General features: G+C 35.2%; 1 protein-coding gene across 3 annotated transcripts in view; it reads left to right on the top strand.

Annotated features, from left to right (window-relative positions):
- The window catches only part of ZNF326 (zinc finger protein 326), a 36,627-nt gene that overhangs the window by 7,859 nt on the left and 15,420 nt on the right, over positions 1–13,348 (top strand). Inside the window, exons 3-6 of one of the 3 annotated variants that reach the window (XM_029229604.1) lie at positions 1,898–1,933; positions 2,029–2,140; positions 4,282–4,687; positions 7,056–7,254. In XM_029229604.1, coding sequence (XP_029085437.1) covers positions 1,898–1,933; positions 2,029–2,140; positions 4,282–4,687; positions 7,056–7,254 — 753 coding nt within the window. Of the gene's footprint in view, positions 1–1,897; positions 1,988–2,028; positions 2,141–4,281; positions 4,688–7,055; positions 7,255–13,348 lie in introns of all 3 variants that reach the window. The other 2 variants (XM_029229605.1, XM_029229607.1) reach the window with 2 other exon arrangements.

Here is a 13,348-nt window from a genome sequence, read left to right as displayed (position 1 = left end):
TGATATGCAGCAAAATTGCTTTACGTATACTTTCCATTTTACTGAGCAGAATATCATAAAGAGAGTGTACTCAAAGGTCATGATTTAATAAAATTAATAACTCTTACTGCTTCATCAAGGACATTCTTTAAGCAATGATGGCATTTTTATTATTTTTTACTGCAAGTGTGCAGTACAACTACTAGTGTGGTCTGGTGTCACTGCCTTGATTTGTGCTATAGCACCAACAGTTTTATCCACCAGTGCTTTTGCATCTTCAGTGCAAAAAAATTTTCAACCCTGTGAAAAAAGGCAGATAATATCTTAGTACTATTTATAAAAATAGTTTGACCTTATGTACCCTCTGAAGGGGTCCTGGCAACTCTCAGTAGTCAACAGGCTATTGAAAACTGCTGTCCTAGGGTGCATTAAAAATTTGTGAAAAATCAGACCCTAACCACAAGTCTAGTGTACATTTAAAATGCGGCCACAGGACTTCCCTGGCAGTCCAGTGGTTAAGACTTCACGCTTCCAGGGGACACAGGTTCCATCCCTGGTTGGGGAACTAAGATCTCCATATGCTGTATGGCACAGCAAAAAAAAAAAAAAAAAGAGGCCACAAATAGCAGAATACTGTATAAGGCAGAGTATCATAAATACCATGTAAGAGCTACAGAGTTTTGTAGACATTCAAAAGAAAGATGATAATCAACTGAGACAACATCAGTAAAAATGTTCTTGAAAGGATTAGTATTTGAAATGGACTTTAAAAGGTTAGAAAATTTCAACAAGCTGATATTTGGGGTGGTAGAAGAGAGTGTTTCATGTAGAAGCGACAGCACGAAACTAGAGGGGTGGTTATTTATGAGACTTTGGGAAAATCATTTCATCTCTTTGGACTTTTTAGTTCCATAATCTATAAAATGAAACGATTAAATTTGATCATTTAGGTTGCTTTCAGGTTTAAAGTTGCAAGATTTTGTTATTAGGACCTGAAATCATATTTATATGATTATAATTAAAATTTAGCGTTTTTAAAAAATAAAAATTAATGTATTTGCTCCGTGTATATTCTTACATTTATTAGTGCATAAAACTTGGAGAGGATGATAAATGAAGGATCTTAAAGGACTTTATAGGAAACACATTCTGAATGGTTTTTAAATTTTTTCAATTTTATAATCATAGTAAATTCATTTTATTACCTCTTTTGTTGTATTTGTTTTTCATGTCAGAGGTTGGGATGTAAGTGGAATTACAGTGTAATAAAATATACTTAAGTGCCTCGATTGTATCATAATTTTTTTAGTGTCTGCATTGCTAGAATTCACATTCATTCCCTTTATTCAAAGTATTTGAGGATTTAAATATTTATAGGCACAGTACCACAGATTGGCCCTACTCTGATTTTACTTTTTAAAGATACCTATTTCAGTTACTGTATGAACTAATTTCAATTGGGCTAATTTAAAATGTGGCTGCTTCTGAGTTTTTAGACATTTTGAGAGGAGTTAGATGTAGAAGACTATACTTGTAACAAAAATTTTTCCTTTTGTTGTTATTAAGTACTGACTTTTCTTAAGAATAGGAATTATTAATTATGTACCATGTAGCACCTAACACAGGGCCTTATGGTAGTACCCTAGTCAAATAAACATTGGCTATATTGAAGATAATTTTAATACAGAACTTTTTAGTTGATAATGTTTTTCTTTGAAAAATTAGGTTTCATTAGCAAATCTGATTTTTCAGTAGATTTTAATCTGTTTGTTTTTTCCTTCAGTGTCTATTGTGACTTTAGCTTAAACGTTAATGATGAATTATCATCTCAGATGATTGATATGAATATCTTGTGTTTTATGCAAAGATTCCTGAAGAGAATGGTATCTTACTGACCTTTTGCTATTGACTCTTTTAGGAATGGATCGTGATTATGGCCCTGGATCTTATGGAGGTCTGACATTCAAGGATATTTATCTAAAAATTCTTCTTTTGAGTGCCAGTAAAGGTGAGCGTCATTTAATTTTTTTCTTTTTAAACTCTTTGTAGGGATGGATCGTGACTATGGCCATGGATCCTGTGGGGGTCAAAGATCCATGGACTCCTACCTAAACCAGTCATATGGCATGGACAGTCACAGTGGTGGTGGTGGGGGTAGCAGGTAAATTGCTTCATCACTTGGCCAAATAATTAGATGACTGTAAGATTCTAGATATTCTAATTTCCTATTCCTTAGGCATGTGACGCTACTTGAACTTTGCTATTTAGAATCACCTTAAATGTTGAAAGGTGTTAATGGTTCTAAAAATTATCTCAGCATCACTGGCAGACATTAGGAAAATCTCAGGAAAACCTTTATCATTTCATTATAATAGAGTAAGATTTTCTGTCTTTAGCAGTGAGCATTTTTTTTTCTTCTTTTACTTTTAACTGCTTATCAATCAGAATGTCCTGAACAAATGATATAAAAATGTTATTGGAAATATTATTTGTGAAGCTTTTTCTTATGAATTTCCAAAAATCTTTACTACTGTGGGGTACTCTATAAAGCAGCAAAGCAGTCTTTGACTAGAATGGGTTTAACCAGTCTAGCAACATTCAGTTTCTAAGAAACATTTAAAATAGTTATTCTTTTAATTTTAATTTTAAAGTAAGTTACAAGAGCATATTGTAATAATAAAAGTGTTCTTTAAATCATGTCTAGATTATTTATTGGCAGGTACTGCTTATACCAGAAACACTTGTACTCTAGACTAGGAACATTATATTAAAGCCATGAGTATGATACCTTTTCTTATTTTAATGCAGTAGAATTTAGGTTGTACTTATGTTTCACTGTCAGTGCTGTGTAAAGCTTAAACCTAGTTGAACTCCTACAGGCTTTAGGGTTGACCACATTTCAGGTCAAGGGGGGTCTACTTTTTGAGGCACAAAGATTCCTACTAGATATAAGTAAAACTAGTTAGGAAACATTTGAAAGTATTGTCCTTCTTCATAAATTGAAGGATCTGGATTCCTTAAGGATGGACTGAATGATGCTTACTTTTCTTTTTTCTGCTTCAAGTGTGCCATTATGGTTTATAGTAGAGAAAAATCAAGAAAATAGTTACAACAATTTTGCTTACGTGATAGATGTTTTGAAAAATGTAGTTGAAAAGAGGAATAATTTTTATATGGTTACTAGGATTCAGAAGTAAATATTACCTTCTATTTAGTGATCTGTAAATAATTGAAGTAATGTAACACATTTAAATGTTTTACCATATCTCTTCCTGCCCTATTACATTGTAAATGTAATGTGCGTAAACTATGTAGATGTTATCATTTATCTCGTGTAATTGTGGGCCTTTATAAAACTATGTTGTAAGATAAGCGACTTCTGTAATCCATGCTTTGGTGAGAAGTAAGATGATTTGTTTCTTCTGTTGACTCTATTAAAACCTTGAGGAGACTGTACACTCCCTTTTTTAGAGTAGCTTTATGTGATAATTTTATGTGATACTAGGGAATAATTTTTTGATAATAGGGAATAATTTTTCAAACAATTGAAGACCTTATAAAATGTATTCTTTCTAATCTGCCTTGAAAATTCATATGCAGAGGGTATATGTTGGTGGTCTTTTACTTTTATGTTCTATTTTATGTGCTTATCCTTCTAGATTTGTTAGATTTATTAGTCTACAAGTAAAAAGTGACTGAGGATTGATTATTGACCTTAACCAAAGTTTGGCACGTTGCCAAACTTTATAACCAGATAACTCTCCCAATTTTGACTGCTGTAGACACAATGAAGCAGTTTTGTCATATAGATTATTGGGGGTGCAAATGGATCTCTTCTGTGTCACAAGTAGCCTACATCTGTGTAGTCTTCAATTTGTGTCCCCATTGAAAGCCAAAATGTTGTAAATATTTTGTATTTTCCAGTATTAGGGATGGATTCAAAGAAAGTTTGAGTAGTTTGTGAACTTTAACAAATGACTTTTCCCAAGACTAGGGCTGGGCTTAAATAATGACAGACAAATCTTTTCTTTCTAATAAAATAGAAAGCTGCCAAAAAGCAGATTTTTAAGCTAAGGTTTACTTAACTCAATTCATATTTAAACACTGACTCAGATAGCTTTCTATCTGGTCTCATGTTGAACTGCCCAGCCCTAATCAGGTGTGAACAAAAGTAGAACTGTGCAAACCAGTATGGTATAAATGAATTTTAGTTGATAAATGTCATCTGATAATTTGTCTTTTGAATTGTCTAACATTAGTAAGCTTACTTTTGTTTTTTCCCTCACTGTGCAACTCTTCCAGGTTTGGACCTTATGAGTCTTACGACTCCAGGTCTTCTCTGGGTGGGCGAGATCTGTACAGATCTGGCTATGGTTTTAATGAACCCGAACAAAGCCGCTTCGGAGGTAGTTATGGTGGTCGATTTGAGAGCTCCTACCGGAATAGCCTTGACTCTTTCGGAGGTAGAAACCAGGGCGGGTCTAGCTGGGAAGCACCTTACTCCCGTTCAAAATTGAGGCCTGGGTTTATGGAGGACAGAGGAAGAGAGAATTACTCTTCCTACAGCAGTTTTTCTTCACCCCATATGAAGCCTGCACCTGTAGGCTCTCGGGGGAGAGGAACGCCTGCTTATCCTGAAAGTACGTTTGGAAGCAGAAACTATGATGCTTTTGGAGGACCATCAACAGGCAGAGGCCGAGGCCGAGGAGTAAGTACAACAGAATCTTTTCAGATTCTTTTCACTAGTCACTCTTTTAAACCCTTTCAAGACCATGGTTTTCAACTAGAATAAACACTGTTCATCCCAGTGTATTTTGAAGAAAAGCTGAGTCCTAAGCATAATTTTTAGGTTGCCTATAAAAGTTTTTCCACCTCAGAAAATACGTGACAGTGTGAGATGACTGTTTAAAGTTTTGCCAAATCTCCCTTTATTAAAAAGGTGAGGATATTAGGTTTGGTCTAAAAGGGGTTAAAAGGAGTTGCATTTTTCCTTGTAAACACTAGCAATTTTGCTAGTGGGACAGTTCTTGGATTATGTAAAGGTAATGAACCCTTCTGGAGTTTTTGAGTAGGTTAAAGGTGCAATGTATGATAAAATGTGTATACTTTGCTGCTAAACTCTAGCACGTAGAATTTCTTCAAAGCTTCATATTTCACATTAAACACAAGAGACTAAAAGTCGGTGATAGTTGAGGGTAGCTTAGCCATGTTTACATGGTGAAGAAGTTGATATGTATAATAGGTTGTAGATGATTTGTGGTCAGTATAATTTTGCTAACTTACTCTCTTACAGTATGTCCTATTGCTGGGTGTTCTGTTTTACCTGTGTCACTAGTTTTACTATTGAGAAATAATTTCCTCCCTGTATAAACATGTCTACGGCTTCTTCCTAGGAAGTAATATTTTGTAAATTACTGCTTAAATGAGTAAATATACTAGTCTTCAAGTATTTAATTTCAGGATATATAGTATAAAGATTATGCCTTACATTCTCAGGTAACTTGACTGACATGAAATTTTACCTAGTAAGGGTATGTAGATTGTGGAGTTACTATGCACTTTGATCCTATAAAGAATATTGTATTTTTGCTATAACATGAGGAGTGTTTTATTTTTTTTAAGTCAGTTGCTCTTAATATTCTGTTTGCAGAGGAAAGTACTTCTGATAAAAAATGCTGTAGGGCACATATTTTTAACTGCTCACTAGCCTTTGGTACATCAGTGTAGTTTGTCATACTTGTGTAGAAATTTTGCAACAGTTGTAGAAAATTTATAACAGTTACTCTTTACTTATGTAAAATGCATTGCACCTTTAATGGATAATTGATGAAGATTTTTCTGATGTGACTATGTAAATTACCTGGAAACACTAATTTATTCAAGTCTACTAGGTTAGATAGGTATTCCTAAGCATAATATACAAATGTAAGCAACTGATATGTTGCTATTCTACCATGCTTCATGATTGTAGATTAATTGAAAATAGTTGGGATAATAGGCTTTGGGTTTTGAAATTGAAAATCTATTCCAGTTGGAAAATTTGGAAAACTCTTAACGTTTTCCATTAGGCAAATGAGTTTTTTCTCAATGAGACTTCAAATATCAATTTTGTTTTCATGATAGAAAAACAGGTATTCCTGTTCTTTGTTTCCACCATTCTAGTCGGAATGGACTTTTCTTTCTTTCTTCCTGTTAATGACATAGATGAACAAATAGGGCTTTCTTTTTTTAATCTTCACTTGTACAATTCCCATTGGATCCTTCTCTTCAGATTACTCCTCAATCTTTATCTTCTAAAAGTAGGGTTAGTAGAGTAAATTTCTATGAACATGTGGCCTTTTGGTGTAGTGGATTTTGTTAACGACAGGAGAAGAGGAAGGGACACAAAGAGTCGTTTGGTTGCATGACTCTTCGTCTGTAAACTTTTGCTTCTTGGGCTTCTGGGTCAGAATATGTTTCTCTAGGTAAGAATGTGAATGGAACGTCAGATGCAATTCTTTATCTGAAGTGTGTCTTGGAAGTTGATGCATGGTTATGCTTTAACTCTCCTATTTCATACTAATGTTCCATCTCGCCTTCTCATCCCTTTTTCAACAGGGAGAAATCCTAAATCATTTCTGGATCTTTTTTTACTTCAAACTTCAAATATGGTCTTCTTTGTGTATCTTAGTTTTAAGCCAGGTTTTAGTAAAATAAAGATTTCTTTTAAGGTCTTTTCATGGGAAAACATCGATTAGGAACTCTGAAGAGGAGTTGTCAGAGAGTTGTACAAGTGGTAATATTCTGACAGGCACATATGTTGTTTATGATCTCAAGTAATTTTGAATTGTAAGAATCAAAAAACAGGAAATATTCATATTTGTTCTTCTGGAAATAAAAATACTAATTCAATGGATTTGAGCTCATGTAATAATTTACAAAGTTTTTCAATGTATTCAGAGTGGACTTGTAAAATTTAGTTACATTCTGAGGAATTTTCAGGTGAAAAATTTTAGATATGTAACATAAATTATATATGAATTCATACGTTATCATTGGATATTGTGCTAATATTTCTTGATTTCACAAATTTGCAGCATATGAGTGATTTTGGAAGCATTCATAGACCTGGAATTGTTGTTGACTATCAAAACAAACCCACCAATGTGACAGTTACTGCTGCAAGAGGAATAAAGAGAAAAATGATGCAACCATTTAATAAGCCTGGTGGAACCTTTATCAAGAAACCCAAGCTAGCAAAACCTGTGGAGAAGATGAGCCTCAGCAAATCACCCAGTAAGTAAGAAAACATAACCTTGCTATGGTTCAAGGTACTTTTTATTTTTTTTAACTCAGTGCATTTAGATAATTTTTCACGTTTATATAGAGAAACAGTATAATAATTACAGTTATAGAAATCAGATCTGCAGATGCCCTAATCAGTCATGGATATCAAAATTACCGAAAGATACTTTTTAAATTCACATGCCCTGGTTCACCCCTCTTCGCTAAATCTTGATTTAGGGTGGAGCCAGAATGTCTATATTTTTAAAAAGACCTCACACATGGTTTTGATTCAGACTCCTTTCTTGGGTGTTATATTTATTGTTGGATATATTATTGAAGAAGTGGTATGTTACATTACATAGAATCCCCTTCATGAGGTCAAAGGCAAGAAATTTTTCTTGGTACCTGGTCCTTGGTACCAGGAAAAGCTGTGCATTCTTCTAGAAAATTAATTTGTTTTTTATCTTCTGGACATGATTATTCTTAGAGATAATCATATTTCCATTTTTACAGTGTTAAAAATTGAGAGCCAATCTGAAAATGAAATTAAGAAAACAATTTAATTCAGTTAGCATCAAGAAGAATTGAATACTCAGAAATAAATTTAACAAAAGAAGTGCAGGGCTTCCCTGGTGGTGCAGTGGTTAAGAATCCGCCTGCCAATGCAGGGGACACGGGTTCGAGCCCTGGTCCAGGAAGATCACACATGCCGTGGAGTAACTAAGCCCGTACGCCACAACTACTGAGCCTGCGCTCCAGGGCCCGCGAGCCACGACTACTGAGCCCGCATGCCACAACTACTGAAGCCTGCACACCTAGAGCCTGTGCTCCACAGCAAGAGAAGCCACCACAATGAGAAGCCCACACACTGCAATGAAGAGTAGCCCCCTCTCACTGCAACTAGAGAAAGCCCATGTGCAGCAATGAAGACCCGACACAACCAAAAATAAATAAATAAAATAAATAAATTTTAAAAACCCACAAAACTTATACTTTGAAAACTATAAAACATTGTTGAAAGAAATTAAGGATCTAAATAAATGGAATACTAAATAAATGTTCATAGATCAGAAGACTTAACATTATTAAGATCGTAATACTCTCCAAACTGATCTACTGATTCAGCCCAATCCCTATCAGAATGCCACCTAACTTCTTTGCAAAAATTGACAAGTTGATTCTAAAATTCATAGGGAATAGCAAGGGACCTAAAATAGCCAAAACAATCCTAAAAAAAGAAGAACAAAATAGAAAGACTCATTACTTCATGATTTCAAAACTTACTACAAAGCCACAGTAATCAAGACAGAGTGGTACTGGCACAAGGCCAGACATATAGATCAGTGGAAGAGAATTGAGAGTCCAGAAATAAACTCATAAATCTGTGGTCAAATTTATTTTAGCAAAAATGCTAAAATTATTCAATGAGGAGAGAATAGTCTTTTCAACAAATGGTGCTGGAACCAACTGGATTGCCACATGCACAAGCTAAAATGCAACACCTAAATGCAAGGACTGAAACTATAAAACTCTCAGAAGAAAACAGGGGTAAGTCTTCATGGCTTTGGATTTGGCAAGGAATTCTTAGATATGACACTAAAAGAATGAGCAACCAAATAAAAAATAGGTAAATTGGACTTTATCAAAATTAAAAACTTCTGTGCTTCAAAGGACACCATCAAGAGAGTAAAAAGACAGCTCACAGAGTAGGAGAAAATATTTGCAAATTACATATCTGATAAGGGACTTGGCATCTAGAATATATAGAATTTTTAAACTCAATAAAAAGACAAATAGCCCAATTGAAAAAAGTGAGCAGAGCATCTGAACAGACATTTTCCCCAAAAAGATATACAGCACATGAAAAAGTGCCCAACAATTAGTTAGCAGGGAAATTTAAATCAGGACCACGATGAGATACCACTTCATACTCACCTGGATGGCTAGAATCAAAAAGATAATAACAAGTCTTAGCGAGGATGAGGAGAAATCAGAACCTTCTTATACCACTGGTGGGAATGTAAAATGGTCCAGGCACTTAGGAAAACAGTTCCTCAAATGGTTAAACAAATTACCATATGATCCAGCAGTTCCACTCCCAGGTATATACCAAGAAAAATGAAAACATATGTCTGCACAGAAATTTGTGTACGGATACATATAACATCATTGTTCATAGTAGCCAAAAGGTAGAAACAACCCAAATGCTCATCAGTGGATAAATGGATAAACAAAATGTGGTACGTCCATACAGAATAGAATGGTAGAATATTTTCCAGCCATAAAAATGGAGTGAAGTACTGATACATGCTACAACTTGGATGAACTTTGAAAAGATTAATGAAGTGAAAGAAGCCAGTCACAAAACTCCACATAATATGATTCTTTTCATTTGAAAGTGTAGAATACAGAAGTCTATAGGGATAGAAAGTAGATTAGTGGTTGCTTTGGACTGTGGGGTGTGTAGGGAGTAATACCAGGGTACCAGATTTCTTTGTAAGGTGATGAAAATGTTCTAGAATTGATTATAGTAATGTTTGCACATACCTGTGAATGTTCTAAAGAACATTGGATTACATACTTTAAATGGGTGGATTGTATGGTTTATACTGAATTATATCTCAGTAAATCTTAAAAAAAAAAGTTCAGACCAGATTACTCTGTTTCTTTTCTCCGTCATTGTATTTTACTTAACTTTGTAATGTATCTCTAAATGAAATCAAGTACATTTGACCAAATTAGATTGTCAAGAGGATACATAAATAAAAGGTAAGGAGATGTCTTTCTCAGCATTCTTTGTGAAAACATAATAACAAAATAATATACAACAACTACTTTGCCTGTTTTTGACTGTACACTGAATTATTTTTTGGTTTTTTATATTTATTTTACTTTTGCCTTGATGACTGAAAAGCATTTTATCTTTCCAAGTTAGGTGATATTGCAAGGGGGCAAAAATTACTCTCTTCTTTAGAATTAATATTTGATTGCCTAATCTTGTTGGGACTGGAGGAGGTTAAGATCATTGTAATGAATGAATATTCCAAATTTTTCTGGTCTAGTTTTTCAAATTTTTTACATCCAGTTTTAAAAATAAGATATATATGTATATATATATTTTTTAACGTCTTTATTGGTGTATAATTGCTTTACAATGAGTGTTAGTTTCTTCTTTATAACAAAGTGAATCAGTTATACATATACATATGTTCCCATATCTCTTCCCTCTTGTGTCTCCCTCCCTCCCACCCTCCCTGTCCCACCCCTCTAGGTGGTCACAAAGCACCGAGCTGATCTCCCTGTGCTATGCGGCTGCTTCCCACTAGCTAACTATTTTACGTTTGGTAGTGTATATATGTCCATGCCACTCTCTCACTTTGTCACAGCTTACCCTTCCCCCTCCCCATATCCTCAAGTCCATTCTCTAGTAGGTCTGTGTCTTTTTTCCCGTCTTGCCCCTAGGTTCCTCATGAACTTTTTTCTTTTTTCTTAGGTTCCATATATATGTGTTAGCATACGGTATTTGTTTTTCTCTTTCTGACTTACTTCACTCTGTATGACAGACTCTAGGTCCATCCACCTCACTACAAGTAACTCAATTTCATTTCCTTTTATGGCTGAGTAATATTCCATTGTATGTATGTGCCACATCTTCTTTATCCATTCATCTGTCGATGGACACTTAGGTTGCTTCCGTGTCCTGGCTATTGTAAATAGAGCTGCATTGAACATTTTGGTACATGACTCTTTTTGAATGACGGTTTTCTCAGGGTATATGTCCAGTAGTGGGATTGCTGGGTTGTGTGGTAGTTCTATTTTTAGTTTTTTAAGGAACCTCCATACTGTTCTCCATAGTGGCTGTACCAATTTACATTCCCACCAACAGTGCAAGAGGGTTCCCTTTTCTCCACACCCTCTCCAGCATTTATTGTTTGTAGATTTTTTTGATGATGGCCATTCTGACTGGTGTGAGGTGATGCCTCATTGTAGTTTTGATTTGCATTTCTCTAATGATTAATGGTGTTGAGCATCCTTTCATGTGTTTGTTGGCAATCTGTATATCTTCTTTGGAGAAATGTCTATTTAGGTCTTCTGCCCATTTTTGGATTGGGTTGTTTGTTTTTTTGATATTGAGCTGCATGAGCTGCTTGTAAATTTTGGAGATTAATCCTTTGTCAGTTGCTTCATTTGCAGATATTTTCTCCCATTCTGAGGGTTGTCTCTTCGTCTTGTTTATAGTTTCCTTTGCTATGCAAAAGCTTTGAAGTTTCATTAGGTCCCATTTGTTTATTTTTGTTTTTATTTCCATTTCTGTAGGAGGTGGGTCAGAAAGGATCTTGCTGTGATTTATGTCATAGAGTGTTCTGCCTATGTTTTCCTCTGAGAGTTTGATAGTGTCTTTTTTAATCTAATTACAACATTACAGACATTTTAATGTATCATATTTGAAAAAATAATTGATATTGTAAATGTTGGATTTTTTTCCTTAAAATTATAAGTTATAATACAAGACTCAGGAATGGTTTAAATACTATTCTTAAATCTACTTTCCTGCCATGCTTTGCGTGGGACATCTGTATTATTTAGTAAAAAATAGCAATATTCTGGAATTCAGGAAACCTGCTAATAGGTAGAGTGTGTGTTAGTAAGGATAACTTTTATACTGTGTTAGTTGATAGATTGCTGTTTACTGAATTGTGTACTCTAAATATTTCTAGACTAGGCAATTCAGTTGATCCTCTTGGGATAGATTTCAAAGATATATTTTGCAAGTATAGTTAAATAAATATTGCAAAGTTTGAATCAGAAACTGATTTGCCACTAAAGCAGCTATATGTGACCCAACTTTTTTTTTCTTTTTAGCAAAACTTGAGAGAGCAGTGTAGTATAACTAACAATGAAGCCAAAATCCTGTAGTCAAATCAGGCTTTCACTGTTAGGCATGAGGTGGGCATTGTGAAAGATGTCTGCTGAATATTTGGGAATAAGAAGTCTTGCTACACTGTAGTATATAGACTATATGATTTTTTGAAAAGCAGTAGGAAAGGAACCGTACTCAGTCATTTGGATAGAGGTACAACATATATCGTAGTTTTAGCACATGAAGGGAAATGGAACTGCTTCTAGTTTAACGTCATGTACAAGTGGATTTTATACAGAGTGAGGATTTGAGGGGAACTGAAGGAGGATATTGAAAATGGTTAATAAAATAATAATGTACATTTAAGCTCTTATAAAATGATGAAAAATAGGGCTTCCCTGGTGGCGCAGTGGTTGAGAGTCCGCCTGCCGATGCAGGGGACGTGGGTTCATGCCCCAGTCCAGGAAGATCCCACATGCCGCGGAGCGGCTGGGCCCGTGAGCCATGGCCGCTGAGCCTGTGCGTCCGGAACCTGTGCTCCGCAACGGGAGAGGCCACAACAGTCAGAGGCCCGCGTACCACAAAAAAAAAAAAAAAAAAAAAAAAGATGAAAAATAATCTAGATATTGAATTTTAAGGTATTTTATATAGTTTTGAAACATCCCACTGTATGCATAGCAAGTACTTAATATTTGTTTACTGTTAAGTTTATGAAATCCCCAGGTGTTCATGATTTTGTATTAGATATTTTTCCAAAGGTAATCCAAAAGGATAAACAATGTATAAAACAAAAAGTTTGAGGGCAGATGAGGTTTTTTTTTTTTTTTAAGTCTAAAGTTAATTGTATCATAAGAAAGAACCTTTTTCTTTTAATACAATGAGATATCACTTCACACCATGTGAAGTCGATGGTCTTAAAAATAAAAAAAGGAGGGCTTCCCTGGTGGCGCAGTGATTGAGAGTCCGCCTGCCGATGCAGGGGACACGGGTTCGTGCCCTGGTCCGGGAAGATCCCACATGCCACGGAGCGGCTAGGCCCGTGAGCCATGGCCTCTGAGCCTGAGCGTCCGGAGCCTGTGCTCTGCAACGGGAGAGGGCACAGCAGTGAGAGGCCCATGTACTGCAAAAAAAAATATAAAAAAAGGAAAATAACAAGTATTGACGAGATGTGGAGAAATTAGAACCCTCATACAGTACTGGTGGGAATGTAAAGTGGTGCAGCTGCCGTGGGGAACAGTTTGA

The sequence above is a fragment of the Monodon monoceros genome, unplaced genomic scaffold (assembly GCF_005190385.1).
Source record: "Monodon monoceros isolate NGI ecotype Baffin Bay Population unplaced genomic scaffold, NGI_Narwhal_1 Super_Scaffold_18, whole genome shotgun sequence".
In the NCBI taxonomy this organism is placed as follows: Eukaryota; Metazoa; Chordata; class Mammalia; order Artiodactyla; family Monodontidae; genus Monodon; species Monodon monoceros.
Note: the sequence above shows the minus strand (reverse complement) of the source record. Positions and strands in the feature narration are given on the sequence as shown.